This window comes from Phascolarctos cinereus, unplaced genomic scaffold (genome assembly GCF_003287225.1).
Source record: "Phascolarctos cinereus isolate Bilbo 61053 unplaced genomic scaffold, phaCin_HiC Scaffold_3;HRSCAF=262, whole genome shotgun sequence".
NCBI lineage: Eukaryota > Metazoa > Chordata > Mammalia > Diprotodontia > Phascolarctidae > Phascolarctos > Phascolarctos cinereus.
Genome location: NW_027555736.1, coordinates 36,357,265 through 36,382,648, shown reverse-complemented (window position 1 = coordinate 36,382,648; position 25,384 = coordinate 36,357,265). Strand labels below are relative to the sequence as shown.

General features: G+C 39.8%; 1 protein-coding gene across 1 annotated transcript; it reads right to left on the bottom strand.

Moving 5' to 3' along the window:
* Positions 1-391: 391 nt before the first annotated feature.
* On the bottom strand, positions 392-25,335 carry LOC110200604 (cytochrome P450 2C44-like). Its single transcript, XM_078150769.1, is given in 10 exon segments — positions 392-1,831; positions 2,326-2,467; positions 3,876-4,063; positions 5,208-5,349; positions 8,482-8,574; positions 8,576-8,659; positions 14,418-14,578; positions 14,934-15,083; positions 15,405-15,567; positions 25,070-25,335. Coding segments are annotated over 10 exon segments (1,485 nt in total). The 5' UTR covers positions 25,250-25,335; the 3' UTR covers positions 392-1,649.
* Positions 25,336-25,384: the final 49 nt, after the last annotated feature.

The following is a 25,384-nucleotide window of genomic DNA, read 5'->3' as shown; positions in this document are numbered from 1 at the left end:
GGACCTGGAACATTGTAGGTGACTAATAAATACTTGTTTCTTCCTTGTTTCATAGTTACCCCAAATGGATTAAACTTTCCTTAGTAGGAAGATCACTTTGAGAGTGCTGAACAGGCAACCTCATTCGCTCTTCTATCTAAACTGTCCAAATAACTCCTGTCAGTGCAGGAAAGGGAACCAGGAGAGAGTAAATGTTTTCTCTCCACACCCCTAACCCCATCAGGGCAGTAATCCTTACCTCTTTCTTCTCCACATTCACACACCACAGTCCCTGTCATTCAGGTTATCATCATTTCTCACAAAGTCAATGACAGTTCTCTCCTAACAGCTCTCCTTGGACCCAAGCTCTCAATCCATTCTTCACAAATTTGCAAAATTAACACACATAAAGTGCAAGACTTAACAGGTCACTTTTATGCTCAAGAAACTTCAGTGGCTCCACATTGCTTCTAAGACAAAATATAAATTCCTCTGGCATTTAAAGCCTTTCACAATCTGGCTCTAGCCTCTCTTTCTAGGCTGGTTACATATCTTTCCCCCAAAGAGGAAACAAAATCATCACTCTTTGCTGATGATACAATGATATACTTAGAAATCAATTTAAAAACTAATCAAGATCATTATCAACTTTTGCAAATACAAAATAAACCCACATAAATCATTAGCCTTTCTATACATTCTCAGGAAAGTCCACCAGCAAGAGACAGAAAGAAAAATTCCATATAAAATAATTGTAGATAATATAAAATGCTTGGGAGTTTATCTGCCATGACAAACCCAAGAACTATAAGAATACAATTTCAAAACACTTTCCACACAAAAAAATTCAGATCTGAACAACTGCAAAATGTTAACTGCTCAGGAGTAGGCTGAGTCAATATGATAAAAATGATAATTGTACGTAAACTAATTCACTTATTCAGGGCTATACTGATCAGACTATTAAAATCAAAGCCTCTCAGTGCTCCTCGGGTAACTCCCTAGGTCTGTAAGTTGCAAAGGAGAGTTAGGCCTACATTGATAAAGGAAATTTCCTCCCCTTGGAGCTCCCTATACCAATGAAATCACAAGTTCCATCTCTATGTTAAAGGTGATCACTCGGGATGGAATTGGCATTGCAGCCACCCTTGGACTGCATGAAGAGCTCCTGAGATGGCCAGAAAAATCACTGACCAGTGTATTATCAACTGCATTTGTCAGAATATGCAATGTTCCACACCTGCAGTCCCCCATTTCTGCAAAGCAGGAAGAAGGGTATATTTTCTCACCTCTTCTTTAAAGCTAACCTTGGAAATTTATTGCTATATATTTTGAATCCCCATTATGTTCTGCTGTGCACAAGACATACTTTTTTTCTTTTCTTATTTTGTATTTCAGTTTCAATATCTAAGTTTCTATTTCATTTCTTTTTCTTCTCTCATTTTGTATTTAAGTTTTAAAGAATTTTTTTTAAATGTTAAGAAAAAAATTTTAATGACATACAAGTTATTCTACTAGAATGTCTTGTATCTGGAAATTAAGACTCATTTTAATCAATAGGAGGGAATTTTTCTTTTCCTTCAGGGGATTCTGAACAAAAAATATGAGAGTATTGAGTCAAGAAGATGAAACCAACTGGGTAATTTATGAAATCTATTTTGCCTTCTTCCTTAATGAGGAAGAAAGCACAGTCGGTAATGTGGTGGAATATTGGAGAACCCAGAACTACCGGCCTTAATGCTAATTTCATTTGGATCTCCATCAGCTTTGAGGGTGAACTTCTGCAGAATAGAGGTAAAGAACAAAAACAACTCCATCCTCGCCAGGCCCTCTCCAAGACAAGACCGTTTTCCTAGAAAGACACAAAACTGTGCTTAGAAACCTTCACAGGGTATCAGTGTCAACCAAAGTGAAATAGACTCATTGGACCAGGACCATAGTGGGGAAAAGAATAAAAGAGAAGGATGTAGATGGGTAGAAATGGGAAGCGCTAGTAATGTGAGTTATATTTCAGACATTAATGGTCTATAGGGCCGGGAAGGAATTCTCTCCTCACACTATTCTTCCCATGATGAGCCCTTGTGCAGTGGATCTCACAATGGAGTCAGAGTTCCACTAAAATAAGGGAGCAAGTGAGCAAATGAAGAGGATCAGCTAATTTACTGAGGGATCTGAAAAGAAGTGAGGCCATGGGAATATTAGAAAAAACAATGTGTCACATGCTATAGTGGGAAGGCATGTCCACAAAAGAATTACCAGGAGGAGGGTCACTCAGAGGAGGTTGGGAGGGGGAACAGGATTCTCCTTTTAGAGAGAGAGGTAGTGATGGGAAGGGTTTCTTTTTACCAATGGAAAATGGCATGAAGTAGTCACTTTTCTTGAATTTCCCATTCTTATCCAGGAAATGCTGGGGGTCAAACTGGTCAGGGTTGGGAAACTCTTTGCTGTCATACAAGATTGGAGAGAGCAGGGGGAAGATTGTTGTTCCCTAGAGGGAAGGAATTCCAGGGGAGGATCAGTTATCGTAATGAATATCCTTGGTATCCCAGTCCCAAGAAACTTCAGTGACTCCCTATTGACTCTAGTACAAAATGCACACTCCTTTGCGTACGGTATATACTGGGATGTCAAGCCATTGAGAATCTGCATAAGCCCAAGTCTAGCTTTCCAGATTGATGTCCCCATTATTGTCCCCATCATGCCTTCCTTGGGGCTCCAGCTAAACTGGTCCAACAGCTCTTCCCCATTCATAAGGCTCCCTGTCTGATCTTCATATGTTTATGATGGCCATGCCCCATACCCAGAAGGCACTCCTTACTCACTTCAGCCTTTTAGAATCCACAGCTTTCTTCAAGGATTGGCTTGGTTACCCCCTCCTACAGGAAGCCTTGGCAAAGGCTCTAAGCTCTTTGTGCTCTCTCTCCCCTCAGTTCCTTGGTCTACACTTCAAGTCTACACCTGCTGCCTATGGTACTCTAGGCAGGACGTATGAATTATCAGTGCCCCTGCCAATGCATAAAACCTCTAGGGGCAGACCAGGCTTCCTCCTCAGGGAGTTTCTTCAGCAAAAAGTCACTTTGCCAATCAAAGCACAGGTTGGGTCTGAACGAAAGAAGCAGGTGGACCTTTCTGGTTCCAAATTGTGCTCCCTCCAGGAGAAGCCAAAGTCCTCAATGGTAGAACACCCTTCTCTTTTTGCCTAGTATCAACAGCACTTGGCCCAGCAATTTTCACATACTAGGATCTTACTGAAGCTTTGGTGATTTAAACTGAACAATGTACTCAATAGGATATATTAACTATGAAATTAGGTAGGATGCTCCCTTCTTATTGCTTGGAGGGAGAATAGTTCTGTTTGGCTATTGCTAGGAAACTTCAATCTAATTCATTTTAATTCAACCAGTGCTTTATAGTACCCCCAACCCAGAAAGCAGTACTTTAGATCTAAAGACCTCAGTTCTAGTCTCAGCTCTAATGTTTTTAAATAATCTTGGGCAAGACATTTCACCTGAGACTCAATGTCTCCATCTGTGCAATAGAACACATAACATAATTTACAAAATCCATTTTGCTATCTAGTTAGAGGAAATGACATAAAAAAATTTTTCACATAACACTCTCACTCTGTTATTTTCCCTGTACATTTTCCTTTCCAAAGTGTTGCCACGGTGAATGAGAAGCAGGGAGAAAGTAGGTAAGTATACACTTTCCTCTCTTTCTTCATTCACCATCACATCCAAGTTAGCCTTATGTAACAAAAGATTGCCTTAAAGAGAACTTCATATGAGATCATGACAATGGGACCCAATTTTCCCATATCTAAAATGTGATCTCTAACTCAGATGATATTTAAGATCTCTTCAAACACTAGATCCCATGGCCCCATGTCTGCTAACCTTGGGGAGGACATATTGTTGGAACTGGATGTCTCGGGTCACTGCACGGGGCACATTGAGAGGGATGAGATCAACAAATCTTTGTATTTCATGCACCACAGCATCCATATAGGGCATATCTTGTCTGTCCTTTATGGAAGGAACACGATTATGTCCAATCACACGATCAATTTCCTCATGAATTTTTGCTGCAGGGACAAAATATACAAATAAACACTGAGATTCCTGGTCCCTTGGGAATGCCCAACAGAGCCTGAGTGGAGGGTGTGCCTGATCGTATGACTTAAGGTGATTCTCATATGGGCTCAGTGCCCTCATTCTCCATGGTCCAAGAAGCAAAGGCTTTTACAACAGCAATGGGATAATTTTGTGTGGATTAGTGGAAAGGATTCAGGAAGAATCATATTTGTATTTCTCTTCAAACACAATCTGTATAAATTCAGGTAAAGCATATATAGGTTTACATCTATATGAGCCTCATTTTCTTTATCTGAAAAGTGGGGATCATAAATTATCTGTCTTCTAAGGTTCTCTACACTTCTAAATCTATTATCCTATGATTTTTAAAGTGGAGATGATAACTACATCTCCCTTAGTGGGCAACACATGAAATAATATATATGAAGTGATTTAGAAAATTTACATCCTTTATGTTGATGCCACCTATTATTGTCAAAGACAGTGGATGTCTTCATTTGAGTTTCATAGCGCTGGTGATGACATTATCATCTTGATTTAAGCCATTCGCTTGGTATATATCTCAGCTCCTGTCTCAGTATCCTAAGTTGCTGAGGCATATATGCTCCACATTAGAAATTACCTGTTTTTATCTAGGGCCATCCATATTTGAATGGGATTCCTATTTCTAATGGAATGAACAAAGGGTCACCCAGCTTTTGCTGGACAACCTCCAGTAAGCAAGAACTTACTGCTTCCTGGGCAGCCAGATGGACTTTGGGAGAATTTCAATGGTCGGCAAGGCTTTCCTTACATGAATCCTCCATTTGTCAATTTGCAACGTCTATCCATGGCTCCTAGTTCTGACTCTTTGGATCCACGTCAACCAGCCCTGGCAGAGCATGTGTCCTAAACATAGAACTGAGTGTGCGCAGTGGGAGCTTTATACATGTTTGTTAACATGAATTCAATTCCCAAAGACACGCCTTCAGATCCTTAAATAACTGTCAAGTTTTACCCAAGCGTTCTGTGTTTTAAATTGGTCTGTGGGAGTCATACAGATCCAAAAGGTGGACATGTGAGGCTGGCTCCTGAGCTAGCACAGGGCTAGGAAAGCAAGCCTGGCCTGTGAGCATGGCACTTCTTGTACTTTACCTTGGACCGCAGGATGTTTCAGAATGAGCAGCAGGCCATATCTTAGGGTGCTGCTGGTTGTCTCTGTTCCTGCACCAAACAAGTCTGATGCAGTTGTTATTAGATTCTCCAAGTCAAATTCAGACTGGGGATTATCTTTTTCCTAAAGGAGAGGTACAAAATAAATGAAGTAATGAGAGACAGCAGGGAAAGCCTTTAGCAACCTATGAAGTACATAAAGTTTGTCCTAGTAGCCTTCTCCCACTTTTATTTCCCTACCCTAAGAGACTAGAACCTTTCTAATGCCCTCAGGCTTCCTTTGTCCAACCACAGGCTTGCCCTCCCCAGGCAACCTTCTTTCCATCAAACAATAGGGCGTAGTGGATAGAGTACTAGACTTTGAATCAGGAGGACCTAGATTTAAATTTAGCCTCAGCTAAGAGGTATCTATGTGTCCAAGTTTCCTCACATGTAACAGAAGAGGATAGGATACCTTTCAGGTCTCTATTCACCATCACTGATAAGTATTGTATGGAGAATATCTAATTAAGTATTTCACTTCAAACCTTAATGACTCATAAGTGACCCCTTATACTGATCTTTTCATGGCAAAATAGGACAAGAAGATGGAGGAGGAGGAGGAAGAATTTCAGATTTTGAGAATGGGGATTTGAAGGAAAGGTTTTGCAGTGGAGAATACAGAATTTCAAATTTGGTAGAGAATTTTAACTTCATCCAGGCATACTGTGACTGATCAGAAATTTCCTTTTCAAAATCTACTTTAAGTGATCATCCAACATCAGCTGAAATGCTTCCATAGATGGTCAATTTATTACTTAATGAAGAATTTCATTTCAGTCTTGGACATTATCCCCTTCATGTGGGAATGAAATGTAATTTCAGACCACTGTTATAGGAGTTATGTCTCCTGGGAGTGGGGAAGTAAAAGCTTTCTAATCCTTTTGTGTGACAGCCCTCAAAATTAGGCGGCCACTGAGGCCTCTTACAATTCACAAAGTCTGTAAAAATCTCTGAAATATACAAGCTCATAGGGTTGAGAGCTTGGAAGAACCTTGGAGCTCACATGGCCCAACATGCTGTTTTTATAGAAAAGCAAATTGTGGCCTGGAGAGATGAAGTGATTTGTTTCTAAGTTCTCATAGGGGAAAATGGAAGGGGCTGTATGATAGAATGGCCCAAATTGGATGGCCCAAATGTGGGCCAAATACCATGTTACTGGAACAGAAATGAGGCTGGCGATAGCAGCCTTCAGTACAATAACAGTGAATTGAATAAAGAAAAGGGAATGGTGGAAGCATAAGGAAAGAAGAAAAGAGAACTTTGAAAACCCTTTGTGCATGTTTACTCATTGTGTAACAGAGCTAAAGTCATAGTGATTACATAAGTTTCCAAATAAACACACAAAATAGAGGTTATACCCAATCAGTGGTCAAGTCCACTGACAGTTCTTAACCAGCAGGTGTTTGGCAGGCCAGCAAGTCAAGCACTATGGGGAAGTCCAGTACGCATTGGCAGGAACATGTGTGTGATGACTTGTGTACAATATGATATTATGGAGTTACGTGATTCAATATTGCATCATCAAGATTTCAATGAAGGAAAAATCCATAAATTTATAATATATTGTTAAATTTTGGATTCATCATTTTTTTTAAATTTTATACTTTCTGAATGACACAATTTTCCCAAAAAAAAATTAAAGAATTTTCAAAAACTAGATTCCCAGGGGAGCACTGAGTAATTTTTTTAAAAGGGGAGGGTAGGCCAAATAAGTTTGGGAACTTTTATCCTAGGGAAACTCTAATGCATTGTGTTAGAATGTGAAGGAATGAAGAAAATCAGCCTTAATCAAGCATCTACTGTGTACCAGGCTCTTAAAATATCATCTCATTTGATTTTTACAATGACACTGGGAGGTAGATGCTATTACTATCGCCATTTTACAGTTGAACAAGGAGAGGCAGACAGATGTTAAGTGACTTGGCCAGGGGTATATTGCCATGAAGTGTCTGAGTCCACATTTCAACACAAGTCTTTCTGACTTCAGGCTCAGTACTCTATCCACACCACCTCCTAGCATCCTCTGTCAGTCTGAGTAGAGTTATGTAGGACTGAAAGATAGTTAAGGATTAACTAGAAAGTTGGACAGATGTCCTCATGGCAGCTCTGAGTAAATTTTCATTGTCGGGACACATCATGGGATACGGTAAGTGCTCCATTTGTTCTCTGCATTGGGAAGCTTTGGCATATTTTCATTTTTCTGTGGAGAAAAATAAAGGCTACCTTCTTCCTGATATTAGCTAATTTTGAGTAATTTTGTGGAAGCTAGTTATAGCTAGCATTGATATAATGCTTCAAGGTTTGGTTTCTCTTGTTCAGTAATTTCAGTCATGTCTGAATCCATGAACTTCATGAACCCAGTGTGTGTTTTCTTGGCAAAGATACTGAGGTGGTTGGCCTTTCCTTCTGCAGTGCATCCATTTTCAGGCAATCATAGGTTAACTGACTTGCCTATGGTCACACAGCTAGGAAGTGTCTGAGGATGGATTTGAACTCGGGTCTTCCTGTCTCCTAGCCGTATGTTAAAATCCACTGACCCATCTGCTGCCTTTGCTTTAAAGTAAACAGCCTTCTTTACAAACATATCATTTTATCTTCACAGTCACACACAGAGATAATTACAATTCCTCCCATTTTACAGGTGAAGAAATTGAGGCAAACAGTGGGGATATGACTTGCCCAGGGTTACACAGCTAGGAAGTGTCTGAAGTTGGCTTTGAACTCAAGTTTTCCTGACTCCAAGTCTTGCTCTACATCCCATTTCTCCTAGTTAGAGCTTACTTGGTATTTATTGGTTTGTATATTATCTCCCCCATTAGATTGTAAGCTCCTGGAGGTCAGGGACTCTCTTTTGCCTCTTTTGCATCTTTAGCACTTAGTAAAGTACCTGGCACACAGTAGGCGCTTAGTAAATGTTTATTAATTGATTCCTATTATCATTCTCTAATACAATATCCTCCTCCAAACACGATAACCCAGATCAGCAGCTCGCCACCCTGCAAAGCAGAACTCTTCCAATCTCATTTCCCATACAGAATTCAGATAGAGGTGAGACCAAAGCCCAGTTACCAGAAAGCCAGTGGCATCCTTAGGGAACGTGGATGCCTTGAGACTCTCTGAGGTCCCTTCCTGCACTTTGAAGAGAGTGGCCTGCAAGAACCCTTGGAATGTCAGTCTTGGTCAGTGAGCCAGGTGCTGCCTCCGTGCATCCTACCTGCTGCATTTTGGAGAGGTAGCAGTCAGTGTAGTCTTGAGGGTTGCTGGGGTCCAGCATCTTTTGATGCTCCTTCACTTTTTCCAAAATGAAAATGTTTTATTCCCTCTGCATTTCTAGAAAATCGTTTATGATTTCCAGGGAGGTACACTCTGAATGCTGGTAAAAAGTTGTAGAGCTACACCCCCCCAAATCCAAACAAGCAGGTGAGTTTATTGTCATAAAGAGACAACTTTATATATCTACTTATATAATATTATGTTCTATTAAAAGGCATTGTATTTCTTTATAAGTTTAAATTTTTTAACATGAAGTTTTTTTCTCTCTGTTCTTTCCTACATATTGAGTAAAAAGAAAAACAAAACCCCTGAAACATGTATGCATATTCAAGCAAAACTAACGCCACTTTGGCAACGGCCAGAAATGTGCATCACATTCCACACCTTGAGGCCATTCCCTCTCTGTCAGAAGGAGGGCAGCAGGTTTCACTGTGGTTCCTCTGGAATCATGGTGGGTCCCTGCATTGATCAGAGTGCTGTAGTCTTCATAGTATTTGTCTTTCCTTTTTTTATTGTACAAATTGTTTCTGCTCACTTTCATTGGGGTCCATTCATAAACTCTTATCAGGGGTAAAGCTGTCCCTTTCATCATTTCTTAAAACACAGTAGAATTCTACCATATTCCTTTACCATAACTGGTTAAACTATTCACAAATTGATGACCAGAACTTTAATTTCCACTCCTTTGCAACCCCCCCCAAAAAAAAAAAAACTCATTTCAATTTTTTGCATGTAACTTTCAATTTTTCAAATTTTCTTTTTTTTTAATTTTCTGGTGGTACTGGCCAAATAACAAAATTGCTATATCAAAGTACATACATGATTTACTAATTGGGGAGTCATAGATCCAAATTGCTTTCCAGAGTGCCTGCACAATTCACAACTACACCATACACCAACAGTTAGTCCACATATTGATTTTCCCATAGGCCCTCCAACATATGATATTTACATTTGTTTAAATACATTTTGAAACATCTGGATGGAAAAATCAGGATTTGTCCACTTTTTTTAAAGAAAGCCATTTGGAGCCAATTCTTGTGACAATCTTTAAAGTAGAGCAATGTAGTAGAATAGAGGACTTTTTAAAGGGAATAATTCAGGATCAACTCAGCATTGAATATGAAAAAGGGGGATTTCTAGCAGCCATCAGCAGACAAAACATCTTATCCTAATTGGACAGAGCAAGTTTCAAGTTAATTCACAACAGAATGAGGGAAGTCAGAAGTCGGTGGCTTTATTGGAATCCAGGGAGTAACAATCTCATTTCTCTGACTGAAATAGGCATGGAGTAGAAAGAGAAACCAGGGTAGAAGACAATGCTTCTTTCTCTTCCAGAGATGGGACATTAGCAGAGTACAATGCTGCCAAGTGAGGACTCAGAGGAGGGCAATTAGAGACTTCAGAAGAAAAAAAAAGCTCTGACCATCAGAGAAGCTCAGCACTTGAAATGAAAGGAACAGAAAGATTCTCTTTAGAGCAGAAAGTGTAAAATCAACTTATTGTTATTTTATTTTGTTTTTCAATTAAGAAACATTGTCTCTTCCTGCCTCTTGAATTTAAAATTTTAAAAATTCTTGTAATACACATGAATAGTCAAGCCAAACACAAATTCCACATTGCCTATGTCCATAAAGTGCATGGCTCATTCTGTGTATTCAGTGTGTCACCTCTCAGTCAGAAAAAGAGCAGCATACTTCATAATAAGTCTTCTGGAATCAATGTTGGGCATAGCATTGATCAGAAAAATTCAAGTTTTGAAAGATTTTTTTCTTTACAGTGTGGTTGTAATTATATAGAATGATGTCCTGGTTCTGCTCATTTCTCTCTGTATCAGTTTATACAATTTTTCCCTGACTTCTCTGAACCCATTCCTTTCATTATTTCTTTCAGTGAAATGGGATTCTATAAAATTCATGTCACATAATTTTTTGACCACTCCCAATTCAAAGGGTATGCTCCTCACTTTCCAGTTCACAAAAAATCTATGATAATTCCTTTTGTAAATATAAGTCCTTTTCATTTTTCTCTGATGTACATAAGGACTAAAACTAAAAGAGAAATTGCTGATTGAAAGGGTATGCAGTTTCCTGACTTTTGAAGCACAGTTCCAGAAGGACTCCACCAACATCATGTTAATGTGTCAATTTTTCTGCAGCTCCACCAATATGTGCCATTTTGTTCTTCAATCATCTTTGCCAAATGAGAGTGAGATTTACTTTGGTTGTCATTGTTCTAATTAGAAATGATTTGCAACAATTTTTCATGTGGCTGTTTGTAACTTTGATATTTTCCCTTCAGAAATGCTTGCTCATAATGTTTCACCATTTATCACTTTTTGAATAGCTCTAACAAATTTGAATCAATTCCTTTTAATTCTGTCATTAACATTTTTATCAGAAAAAACTGATGCCAACTTTTCCCACCAGGTAACTCTTTCCCTTCAAATTCTGGCAGCATTGATTTTGTTTGTACCAACAACTTTCAACTTTATATATCAAAATTGTTCCTTTTATTTTCTGCTCTTCTGTGAATATGTTTTTTTTCATTAATTCTTTCCCTTTTTCCAGATCTGAAGGAAAATCTCTTCCTTCTATGTGTAAGTTGTATGTGATGTGGCCTTTTATATCTGTCATGTGTAAATTTGAAGCCAATCTTCATTCAGTGTGAGATGTTGGTCCTACCATATTTTTGCCAGAATATTTATTAGTTTTTCCAGAACTTTTGTTGTCAAATAGTGAATTCCTAGCACAGTAGCTAGTGGGTTTCTTTCTGATTTTTTGGTACAGCAAGCATTAGGCTATCAGCTTAGTCTGTTTCTAATCTTAGCATACTTCGTCTATTTAACTGATCCACCTAACTGTTTCAAAACCAGTAACAAAATCATTGGGAGATCTGGTACTTCTAGGTTCCCTTCTTTTCCATCTTGTTATGATTTCTCTTGAGGTTCTTGACACTTTCATCTCCAGATCAGTTTTATTATCATTTCTTTCTAGCACTAGCAAGTAATCCTTAGATTTGTATGGCATTACGTAAGTCAATGAATTGCAGTGGAATTATCATTTTATATTAGTTCAGTTTGCCTACAATCAATTAAGATTCCTTTAATTATTAGGTCAGTATTCATTTCCATACAGGGAGCTTTGTAGTTGTTTTATTAAAACAGCTCCTATGTACATTGTGGTAGGTCAATTCCCCACGTATTTTATATGTTCTATAATTTTAATGGAATTTTTCTTTCACTTTCTGTTCACTTTTACTAATAACAAAGAGAAATAATGATAACTTTGTTAAATTTACTAATGAAAGATCAGTTTGGGGTTAAGCAGTAATTGATTTTCCCCTACCAAAGCCCCCCTATTGTGCCTAGTACCGGTATGAAGGTGACTCTGGACTGTCAAAGATCTGGAAGCTCTTATCAGTGCGGAAATCTTCCAAGAGGAGATACGTCATGCCCTTAGTATTTTGAGTGTGTTGGAGGGCCAGCAAGTCAGAAGATAAGCTGCATAACGATCCTTCTCACTATAAGTTGAACTAAATAAGTTTGTGCTGACCAATTACCAATCCTTTTGGGTCAATTCAGTGAAAACTTATAAAGTACTTAATCAATGTAGAGCGAAATATTAGGTGTTCAGAGAGACATAAGGAGTCTAAAAGATACAATCCCTGCCCACATGGAGTTCATATTCTAGAAAGGGAATAAGATAAATACACATCAATGACTTAAATAAATAAGACATGATTGGGGCATCAGAAGGATGCATATAAAGTCCTGTGGGAGATCCTGAAGCATAAGATCATTGCTGATTGCAGGGAACAAGGTAGGCTTCATGAAGTAGGTGGGGTTCAAGTTTGACTTGAATGAGTGGGTAGAAACTCAACAGGTAAAAAGGGAACCTGAAGGACACTCAAGGAATAGGGGACAGGAAACCAAAGCCACACAGGATTTGAAGTGGGGCAGAGAATGGTCTAGTGTGGGTCAGCTGTGAAGTACATGAAGGGGAGTGGAATGTGGATCAAGCTGAAGAATTAAAGTGATGCCAGATCTGGAGGGTCTGCAGTGCCACAAAGAGATGATGCTGTTTTCTACCGCTTGGAAAAGCCTAGCTAGCTTATCTCTGCAGCCTCAAACCTAGGTGCTTCCATTCTCTTGGTGGCATTGATGGTTATCAGACAAAAAGGGACAGGGTAGTGAGTGAAGAACAGGATCGTCTCTGACTCCTATAGTATTGAAGATGGAAACTAAGATGGAATTGATTACCCCTCACTCACCTTGCCCAAGAATGAGAATGTTTGTGCTGACTGTGGCGCTGAAGTTCAAAATATCAAACTAAAGGACTTAGAGATGTTAAAGATTCATGTTTCTTGCTAAAGTAGTTCATGTCTGTTTTGTGAAGATGAGGTTGTCTGTTCTTCAGCAGAGAATAATTAAGTAGAAAGATGATTGGATTTGGAGTCAGAAGAGCTGGGTAAGCATGCATGATCTGTGACATACACAGTGACCTCAGATAAATCATGTCATTTCTCTGTACCTCAGTTTTCTTCTCTCTGTTTTAATAATAATAACAGTAATAGCAGCAATACCTGGCATTTATGTAGAATTGTAAATGTGCCCAAAGTGCTTTAAATATATTAGCTCATTTGAGCCTCACAAAAACTTTGGTAGGTACGTGTTGCATTATGCCCATTTTATATACAATGAGACTGAACAGGATAGATGTGAAGTGATTTTCCAAAGGCCCTACAAGTATTAAATGTCTAAGGGAGATTTCAGATTCATTCTCTCTCAATCCAGGTCTGTGCCTCTATTCATTAAATTCCTTTCTTTCCCTAAATTCTATGATTTTGTGATCTCTCAATCAAAGGAGCAGTCAAAGGAATAGCCCTCCTGGACACTTAGGAGCAGTAAGATACTCTTCACAAATCCCAAGAGTTTCGTAACTCCTCTCAGATCTAAGACTAAATTGGCAAATATCTCAAAACTAATTTGTCCAGTGCTTTGCTACCTGCTAGGGAGACCAGAAGGCCAGATATTATGTCCTTATTCAAAAGAAGCTCATATTTCAGTTGAGTGAAATCTACTTACCCTGAAACAGACATTTAGAAAAACACAAAGAGACCCCAAAGCATCCAATCAATGCAATTCATATTAAGTTAATAAAATCCATCAAGATTTATTCGGTGGTCACTATCAATGAAATCCTGTGCTAGCCTAGGGTGATAAGGACAACAATGAAGCAGACCTCATGCTCAAAAATCCTATATTCTACAGGAGAAGGGTTTAGCTAAAGTATGTGTCCCATACTCTCAGTGGAACACAACATGGGTAAAAGGGGGAAAAAGCTTGTTTTTGGCTGGATGAGGATCCTTAGTTCTGGCTTCAGTGAATGAAAGCTTTGAGCCTACATGGCCATCCACTGTGGAGGCAGGACCATAATGCTCCCAGAATAAGTGTAGACTATTGGTCTAAGTGGCTTACTGACTTAGCTTTGACCAGCTGTTCTCCCTAACCCCTCCAGAATGCCCTGGGCAGGCTTTTTGCTGATGACTACTTTACTTGACTACATCTATGACCACTATCCTACTTGGGATATCCCAAGCCCAAACCAGACCTTTCTCCCCATAACGTAAATATTTGTATGACCTAGAACTAGTTCAGAGGCCTGCTGGGAAAAGAATATCTACCTGGATCTTATTTGAGATCCAAAGATATTGGATGGTGTTACAGTCTTTGAGTACATGATATGTGAATGTGTGTGTATGTGTATGCTCAAGTTAGTTGAGGACCTTGCTAAGAGATGAGAATCTATACTATATTGATCTTGTTGCTGAAACTCAGTAAACAACCACAGAACAAGAAGACAACTCTGGCCTTACCTGTGCCCACAGTGTGTTAGCTAGATGAAAGTTTTCATTTAACATGTTCATCAGATTTAGAAATTTCTCATCATTGTACTTGAATCGCTCACGGAAGAGGATAGAGCAGATCACATTGCATGGAGCACAGCCAAGGATGAAGGTGGGATCAGTGGGCTCACCTAATGTAGAGAATAGTTACCAAAGGAGGAAAAAATTGCTTTAACAGAAATGTTTCCAATCTCATGAGAACTGGACATCATTTCTGCCCATATCTGGATATGGTGTTTAATGCCTCTAAGGCCATTAAATGTTATTCTCCTGGACAATTTACCCTTTATAAGGAAACTAGATAAGCTTATAATACCCGAGTATGAAAAGAGAGAAAGGAGTTCTTTGGCCCAGCAGAATGATTGCCTGGTCAATGAACCAAGGCAGAAACTTTTAGAATGACTTCCAAAACAAGAAGTATTTAGGACAGAGGATGGGTGAATAATCGGACCCCACATGCCCTAGAGGAAAGAACTGAAAACCAACCCTTTGTTTTCCTGAGCTCCTCCACCAGGCATTGGGCTTCTTCTTGAACTCTCTCTTCAATGCTTCTCTTCCCCATCCCAAAGTTCCGTAGGGTCATGAGGGAAAATCTTCGAATATGTTTCCACCTCTCTCCACGACTGAAAACAATTCCTGGACAAAAGAGAAGAACAGGACATTGGTCATTCCAACACTAGAGCTGCTGAAGGGCACAGTCTGCCTGATGGCCACTGGGTTTTTGGCTTAATTCATTGATCAAGTTTAATTTTGTTTAATTCAAACCAACATGCAATGAAACATAATACGTATCAGGTATATACCACATGAAGGTCTTGTCCTAGGTGCTGAGAAAAGACCAATAAAAATGAAACAGTAACTTTGCCCCAGGTGTGAGGGGGAGAGGTACATTCTACTGGATATACTCTGCTGTACCCTTTTGCTTTTCAGTGACTCTTTTGAATCAATTAAACTTACCTTTTCCTTCTAATACATCTTCAATCATTGGTACAGTTCCTCTCCCTATAAAAGCATCACCTTGATCAATAAGAGCTTCCTTCAGAATGTTGTATCCATGTAGCACCACAACACACTCAGTTCCAAAATAAAGAGTATAGATGGGGCCATATTTTTCAGCAAGCTGGGAAAAGAATGCCAAGAAATAAGAAATAAGTTCATCATGAAACTTCAGAAAGTTAAAAATTTACCCACACAACTACCTCATAATGTGCTCTATACATGTGTATATATGTGTACCTGACCATGAATGGGACAATACATTGTTAATGTTTCTGGGTATATAAAGGCTTAAGCTGTGGGACAACAAAATAGTATTCTCATTCCTTTTAGTTTGCACCTTGGAAATTCCTGTCACTATATGTCACAGTATTTTTCTCAGGCAGAGTTTCTGTCTGTGCTCCATTGGTACCTATCTAGTGCAAGGAGATTATAAAAAAGCCCCCGGGGTCGATGTTGGGTAGATGACCCACGTTACATTTCTAGGAGGACATGGAAAAAAGCAGAGGGATGCAGAGCAGATTGCTGTCTCCTAACAAAATCTATCTACTTTTTTCACCTCTACTCTCATTTTTGAAATATTTGCAGCACTTCTTTCGCCATCAACACTTAACTACAACTGATCTCTCCAAACTCCTAATAGTCTCTGAATAGCCCAATCTGATGGTCTTTTCTCAATCCACAACCTTCTAGATTTCTTTACAGCATTTGATGCTGTTGACTACCCTCTTCTCCCATACACTCTCTTCTCTCTGGGTTACTCTAATCCCTCTCTCTCTGTGTATCTCTGTCTCTGTTGTTCTCTCTGTCTCTCTCTCGCTGTCTCTCTGTCTCTTTCCCTCTGTCTGTCACTCTCTCTGTCTCTCTCTGTCTCTATCTCTCTCCTTCTCTGTCTCTCTCTCACTGTCTCTCTGTCTCTCTCCCTCTGTCTGTCTCTCTCTCTGTCTCTCTCTGTCTCTGTCTCTCTCTCCCCCCTTCTCTCTGTGTGTCTCTGTCTCTCTTTCTCCCCTATCTATTTCTGTCTCTCTCTCTGTCTCTCTCCCTCTCTCTGTCTCTCTATCTCTCTCTCTCTTCCTTTTACCTGTATAATTTCTCATTATAAATCTTCGCTGGATCATTCTTGATATTGAACCATAATTCAGTGACTTTTGCCCATGGTTCTGTCCTGGGCCATCTTCTCTTCTCTTCTCTTTCTACACTCTCATTCTTGGTAACCTCACAATCACTTTGGAGAGAACTCCCAGATCTTTACATCTTGGCCTATTGTCATTCTTGAATTTCCATAGGAATTATGCACTAAATAAGTAGAAAATAAAATTCACAATTCTTACCCTAAAAAGACAATCGGAGATATCCCCTAGCCAAGATGGCAGAGTAAGCAGTAAGTCACTCTCACCTTCCCTTATTGACCTTGAAAAACCCACAAAACACTGCCCCAGGAAAAATCCTGGAACAGTGGAGCCAGCAGAAGGATAGGATACACTCTTTTAGCTCATGAGGCTAGAGGGATTAACAGGAAAAGTGCCTCTTGCTGTGGCTCAAGAGGATAAGTACAGGGAAGGAGCAGTCCCAGCAAGCCAGTGGCAATTCCCACCTCAGCAAACCAGCAGGAGATCCTGAACTCTAGAGCAATAGAGCAAGCAAATTCCAACACCTATAACCACCCCAACACATGCCTTGGCACAGCCAGGGGAACCAGCAGATGCCAGCACCAAGAACCACCACATGTGCCAGTGGTTTCTCACTATGGCTGTCCCCACTGACAATGTTGTCCTTTTCTGAATTTGTGTTTTCATCTTCCCTGTCACCAAGACTGACAGTTCAATATGCCCACATCCAAAACCTCCAAGGGGAATATAAACTGGTCTCAAGCCCAAAAAGCCTTCTTGGAAGAGCTCAAAAAGGATTTTAAAAGTCAAATAAGAGAGGTAGAAGAAAAGTTGAACAATTCTTTTAAAAATACAATTGACAGAACTGGGGGGGGGGGAGTACACTGAAAAGCCACCCTCTTCCAAATATCCTTATTTATGGCTAAGATGGCACTATATAAGCTCACATCTGACCATTTCCCTCTCCTGATCAACAAACTTCACTGGTCCCTATTACCCTAGGATCAAATGCAAACTTCTTTGGCATTTAAATCTCTCCACAACATGGCTGGAACCAACCTTTCCAGTGTCATTATTCATCTTCATTTATTCCATGGTTCACACAAACTGGCTTTCTAGCTGTTTCTCACACAGTATTATCTGCAATCACCTTGATTTCACCAGGCTTTTTAGTCCCCATGGCCAGGATGCACTTCTTCCTTGCCTCTGACTCCTAGAACTCCCAATTTTCACAAAGCTTAGCTCAAATGCCACTTTCTACACATCTTTCCCAAACCCTCCCCCAGCTGCTAATGCCTTCCCCCTCCAAATATTATTTTACATTTATTTTCAACATATTTTTATCTGGTTACTTTTTCTCTCATTCCCCCATTTGTTTACTTCCCCAATGTGTATCCACTCTACAACTTTGAGTCCTCAAAGGGGTGACTGCCAAAGCTCTCTGACTTCTATGAGGAGAATGAATACAAAACTATCGTATCATTACAGTGAGGCACATTTAGAGGGATACATGTGGTAAAGACAACTCACAACTCTGGAACCACTTGGGGTCTGTGCTCACGAAGGTTCATGAATGAGTTGAGTAGGAAGATAAATCTGTTGATAAACTGAGCTGCTCAAAGAAAGCTTCACTGCATGATTCTGACCATTGCTAAGCCAGACTGCCTCCCCACTGCAGGTCAGGTTTATATCTGCTGGACTAGGTTGCATTGCTTTCTGTTACAGGGCCACTCCAATACTGGGCTGACTCAGGGTAATAGTAGTGAAGAGAGTCTTTCAGAAAGGCTACAGATTCTCACTTGGGAAGTTATGGAACTTCTTCAGTTCTGCCATATCTGCAGTCTGACAGTTTTCTGCCTTTCAGCCAACACATGTAACTACAGAGAAGTATATAGAGGTTCTCTTTTATTAACCAACTCTATCAAGCACCAGGTGTCAGTGCAGAAAGATATAGTTGTTCTTCCATTAGGAAATGAGTTCTTTTCTTAGAAATACCCACTCACGTAAAGATTTCACTCTAGTGTAGCATGATTAAAGAACAGTTTACTAAGTCCTCATGTCCACAGGCTAAGCAATAACCTGGCAATGTGTGTTTCTCAAATCATCACATAACAGTTCTTGGTCTCAGGTTTGTGCAGGTATTAAGTCCAGTGTTGTACTTTTGGTACAAATGAGACACTGAAAGCAAGGCATTAAGACAGACTTTGCCTTTTCTCTGTAGCCTGCTTGCTTAGTGTTTTCCATATGCATATTTCATGTGCCTTTGCCCCTTTCAAAAAGCAAAATAATCAAATGGGTAGAGACTTTATCATTTCGGTGTTTGTATCAGCAACACCTTGGATACTGTTGGGCATGCAGTGGGTATCTAATCAATGCTTTTTGACTGATTGATTGAAAAATCCAATTAAATACTCATCAAAACAGCAAAAGCATCAAAAGGAGATTTCTCTGGGAAGATTTTGGGGAAAGAAGGGCATTTGAAGTAGATGGAAATGGATGACCAAGATTCTCATGGTGGAAACTTTCAAAGTACATCAACGAAAATGCTAGCTTAGGTGTGCTCATTGATAAGAGGGAAGAAAGGAGAGAGAGGAGAGAAGTTTTTAATATATTATTTTACAAAAGATGATAATGCATGAGAAATGAGTCAGAAATATTGGACTAAGGAATTGCAGGGGAGCGAGCAGATCCATATAGGTGTCTTTTGTGCAAGGGTCCCTTTGTTATATCAGGCATTATCCATCCATGGATGACTGGGGAATAAAGACACACAAAAAACAGGAATTGCAGGGTGGCAGGGTAGGGTAGTCAGAAAGCTTGAGTTAAAACAGAGACAGGAGGAGGACCGATGTTATATAGCATGAAGGCTCTAAGGTCAAAGAAAAGTATCAAAGAACCCTAAAATTTTACGTCGTGGGACAACAGGGCTTTCATGGGAGAAAAAAACCTTAATTTCACTCTAGGACCCAAGGATAAAGAAGCAAACTGAACAAACAGGAGAAGAACTATGTGTTACAACTGGCTACTATATTTTTGTAAGTTTGCTTCGGAGTCCAGATAAGCTATGTCTGAGAGAAAGAGAGTAGTATGGGTGCTGAAGAAAAAACTTCAATATTCTTTATACCCTCTCTAGCACCAGGCAATAAATTTGGGGGAGGCCAGAGCAGATAAAGTTTGTTTCTTTACAGATCTAAAGATCAGTAAAGAACTTCCTAAGATTCATGGTGGAAAAGGTGAGCTTGTAAGTCTAGAATCCAATATTGGAGTAAATTTGTGTGTTTGCAGAGGGAGATGATAGAAAGAATGGGTCTCTCATATAACAATGTGATGCTGCATCTGGAATTAAGTATAGGGGAAATACAGTCAGAAAGGCTATACCTATACCTATACCTTTTTTAAAACCAAATCCTTTTATCTAGAAAAACTAAATAAAAACATCTAGCCCTGAAAAAGACATGTTGATCCTGCAGAAAAGAGCCAGGAGAATGGGTAAGGTGGGGTGATGGTTTTGGAAGGATGGGTCATCTAAGGGAAAATAGTAAAATGATGAATCAGCATTGCTTTTCCCCGCATATACTCATTAACAGTAGGAAAATTTACTGAAAATAGACACAAAGGAAGCGACAATTGGGGTAGAGGAATCCTAATAGCAATTGTTAGCAAAAAGATGGGGGAGAAACTGGAGGCATGGGTAGCCTGAGTTATAGGAACATAGATCTAAAGAGAGAAGGGGCTTGGAAGCCAACTTATTTCACAGATGAAGAAACTAGGGCCCAGCGATGCAAAGACATGAGCCCGAAGTCCCAAAAGTAGCAAAGTGCAGAGGCCTTCTGACACTAGACCCAGTGTTCCTTCCACTATACCACCCAGCCTTCCTCAGTATTTAATGAGTCAGATAAAAAATTAACAACAATTAACCCCTGAAAACCCAGAAAATATCACCCCAGGAAAAACCGGAACAGCTGAACCAGAGGAAAGATGGGGTGCAGCAGTCCAGTAGACTAGGTAATGTATATGCATAGCCTATATTACATTGCATGCAATCTTAGAGAGGAAGGGGGAGAAAAAATGAAAACTCAAAAGCTTATGGAAGTGATTGCTGATAATTCAAATTAAATTAATAAAACATTTTGAAAAAAATTTAACAACACCCAATGTTTCCATTTCTTTCAAACATTTTGTTGCAAAACCCTGTAGATTTTGTATAGAATTGGAAGCCAGTTAAGAACCTGAAGATTTGAACATCTGGCAGTTTAATCATGAAAGACTTTCATCCAAGCCCTTGAGGAGTATTTCCTTGGAGCTACAATGGGGAAGAAGATAAAACCCTGGTCTTCTCTAAGCCTTGGTTATACTTTTCTTCCCCCGCCCCACCTCCACCTTGGTCAGATGAGGATGTCCTGAACTTCTAAGGACATAAAAGATGTTGGGACTTCCCATAAGAATCATAGAAGCATTATTGGAATAACTGATGGCAGTGTCTACCTCATGATTCAAGGACATGGCATGATTAAAAAAGGCAGCTTCAAGGCTCTACAAGGAGAATGGCAGAAAAAGTACCAACACTTAAGGAGAAAATCTTAAAGACTCCATAAGAAAGCCTTTTAAGAATAATATGTTTCCCCTTTGCCAGATGTGTATTCTTGAGCTCATTTCCCCCTGGGTTATCTATGTACTTGGAGGAAAATGTGCCACAGGTTTCTGGGGGGATATTTCATATCAACAATTCTTATTATACTACCCTTTCCCAAAAGCAAATAAATTCTGTCTGTTGATATTAACCAATAACCAGGGGATGAGCACACCGGTAGTGGCTCATGGGATGTCAGTAGTAGAAAAGCTCACTCCAACTCATCAGGACTACAGCTAGAATGTGTGGGAGTAAGAGGCACCCAAACCCTGGAGACCCAGCCTGCTAAGGCAAGTGGGGGTTGCTGGAGTAGGTCCAGAGCATGGGACAGAAATAGGCAGAGAACACACATGGAAATAGTATATGAAACTCCGACCTTCTCTTATGCACAAATGGGTGGTTTAGAAGGGTATTTTCAATATGATGTGATAGTAGTAAAACTGCCTGTTTGCCTATTTCCTTTTTTGGAGCTCTTCCCTGCTGTCACAAAATAAATTGTACTTAATTAGCATTATTATATTTTGAATTTTATCACTAAAAATTTGTGGAATTTTTTTGCTTGTTACATACATACCTACATAATGTCCTTGATTTTGCCTTTTGGCCTGCAAAGCCTAACATATTTGCTATCTGGTCCTTCATTTAAAAAGTTTGCTGATTCTTGCTCTAGGTTGCCAAGACCTACTTTCTCGTACTCTTCAAAATGCTTCTCAATTAATTCAACCCAAAATTCCAAGGCAAAACAGTGCTTATATGAACCTTATACTGCAGTAAAATCAGTTGAATGACAACTAACATTATCTGAAATACAAACAATATCAAGCAGCTTTATGCATCTCTTGTGAAGTCAAAAGTAAAAAATAAAAGGAGAAGGAGGAGGAGAAGGAGGAGCAGAAGGAGGAGGAGAAGAAGAAGAAGGAGAAGAAGAAGGAGAAGGAGAAGAAGAAGGAGAAGGAGAAGAAGAAGGAGAAGGAGAAGAAGAAGGAGAAGAAGGAGAAGGAGAAGGAGAAGAAGGAGGAGAAGAAGAAGAAGAAGAAGAAGAAGAAGAAGAAGAAGAAGAAGAAGGAGGAGGAGGAGGAGGAGGAGGAGGAGGAGGAGGAGGAGGAGAAAAAGAAGAAGAAGGAAAAGGAGAAGAAGAAGGAGAAGGAGAAGAAGAAGAAGAAGAAGGAGAAGAAGAAGAAGAAGATCTCCCTTACCACACTAATCTGCAATGGAGATTTGTTTTAGCTCAAACTATGGTTCCAGTAGCAAACATTGCTTCTGTCCTTTATTCAAGTGCAAAAGAAACTCCCATGTTTCATATTCCATTTAATGGTGCAGTTGAAGAGGTATCACTTGCATAATTCTGTCAAAGGACATGAAGTTAACCTGGCACTGTCTCTTCTGGATGCAGACAGGCTGGCTCTTTGGAATCACTGTGTCCCTTCCTTGATGTGCAACAAACATCTTTTTGTTGATCTACTATCAAAATTTCCCAAAAATTGACATAAAGCTCATTGGCTTTTATTTTACAAACTGTTTTTTTTCTCTTTTTCAACTTGGGCTTTGGAATGATTTGAGGTTAATGGCTCCATAAGACACCAAGAAATAATAAAACACAGTCAAAATTTAAAAAAAAAAAATCAACCATACGGAGAGAGGAAGAAGCAGGAGCTTGGGGAATCAAGAAATCTCGGTAAACTTTCTCTTCTTGATTTCCATGACACTGGCTCTTTTGGTTCTCCTCCATGTGCCACTGCTTATTCCCAGGCCCCATTGCTGGATAGGGATACATCTCTAACACAATAAGGCTCTTTTCTGGGCCCTCTTTATTTCCACTCCCTTAAAGATCTCATGACCTGCCATGACTCTCTCTAAGTAGGTGATCTCAGCACCCATGGTTTAAATGATCTTTTCTAAGCAGAAGACTCCCACAGCTAGATGCCTAGAATTTATCACATTTGAAGGGCAGGCTCACGTGGCCAACTGCTTATAAATGATTTCTCGACCTGAAAGTCCTGTTGGCATTGCAAATTGAAATTGTCTATAATGCAACTAATTTGTTTTCCCTGAAAACTTCTCTTTCCTCCAAAGTTACCCATCTCTCTTGAGAGTATCCAAGAGATGCACTTCACTGGAAGGCACTACTATTCACCCTGACAGCCACAGATTTAGGTTTGACTTTTCATCCTTGCTTACTATACACATCCAATTGATTATGGTGAAGTCTGATAGATTGTATTTTCATGTTTCCCACATCTATTTTGTCTTGTCTCCTCACTCGTGTGCTGACCCAATTAAGACCCTCATCCCCTCTTGCTTAGACTATTCTGATAGACTCGTGAGACAACCACCCAACCTAGCTAACACAACAAACCACTCTGAGGGAAAGAGAAGCTGGAATGTGACAGACAAGTCAAGGCACCACCCATTTCCCTTGGAAATTGATAGAGATAGCCCAGAACTATTAGTCAAGGGCCTTTCTGATTGACCCTTTCATGTCAAACACACCTGCCCCTAAGCCTTTGTCTCTGATTTTTACCCAGGCCAAACACTCATCCTTTCAATAAGGAGCAATCCCTATGGAGAAGAGACCCACCATCTTCACCACTACCAATACTAATTGCTAAAAAACTAACCGTAGCAGGCAGGTAAGCCCAAGATTCCTGGGAGTGGCAGCCTAGCCCTGAGAGGAACCTCCTGGCAACTGCTTCTGCAGGTGCTGAAGCCACAGCCACTAAAGACTAGAAAAGAAAAGTCCCATCACCAATGTCATGAGTACTATCCAATGCTTCAGCATCAAAAAAGATATGATTTTTATCAGTGGAATTGACATTTGATGTGCTGCATTAGCATCAGTTTTGTTAATTTGCCCTAAAGAGCACAAGGCCCTTCCAACTGACATGCAGCTGAAACCTCTTACTCTGCATTATCTCCACAATACTGAGCACAATACTTCATAAATTATGTATTTATCCATTCTTTCAATGATCTCCAACTTCAACCCCCTACTTCTAGTATTTCTCCTTTGCAAAGAATAATCTACACAAATAACAAATTAATATTCTTGTAGCCCAGTTCTGACCATGCCATTCCTTTACTCAAAAGTTTGCAGGGGCTCACTACTGCCTCCATAACATGGAACCTAAATGCCTTCACAGCTGCCTCTAACCTCAATGTCCACATTTATTTTGTGTTATTCCTCATCCCAAACTTCACATTCTTGCCAAACTCCCCTCCTAGCTATATTATCTCTCAACTCCTTGCCTTTGCCCAGACCCTCTCCCACGTCTGGCATTCATTCCCACCCTCTCTTCCAATCAAAATCTGTTACTTCCTTCAAGGTCCAGCTCAAGGGTTCTCTCCCACTTGAAACTCTTTTTTTTTCATGCCCTTACTACAAGTGCTTTGTCTGTCTACTAATTACATTCTACTTACTTATCTATGAATTTGCTATATCACTCTAGTAGAACATAAGCTCCTGGAGGACAGGAACTCTTTCCTTCCAAGAAGAGAGTGTTTCATTCACCTTTTGTTTCTCTCCTGTGGCTGACATAGTACCTGGCACACAGTACTGGTCCTGAAGAAGTTCTCATTAATTGAATAGTTTACTTTTGTCTTTCTACCTCCAGAACTCAGTATGAACCCAGCATTATGCATGATAAAGATTTTGTCCTATTGTTGAATTTCTTCTTTTGCTACCAAAGTTTTGACAAAACAATCAGCACTTGTCTACTATCATTGGTAATGGAGATATCACTCATAGCGCCCTTAACTCACCTTCCATGACCTAGGACTCTGAATCACCATGAGTCCTGATTCAATTATTCATTTGAAGCCTTAGTGTCTCTCCCACACACACACAACCCAAGCAGCTAGGACCCAAAATGCAAATCCAGCCCCTTTACCTGTGATAATGATGCCGGGATGCTCTTAAAATTCAATTGCAGGATGTTGCCAATAAAGGGAAGAGGAGTGGGACCTGGTGGGAGCTTCCCCTTTTTGAATCTTTGGCTCCATAGGGACAAAAAAATCAAGAAAAGGACACAAGCCAGAAGAGCAGTACTGGTGAGTCCCCAGGGATCCATTGCCCTGACAAATGGACCTGGAGCTCTCAGAAGTACCAGATCAGTTGCTTTACTTCTATAATCATCAGTATATAACAAGGGGAAGGAATGGCCAATCAATAAAGAGATAATCCCTCTGGGCAATCAGGATTAGTT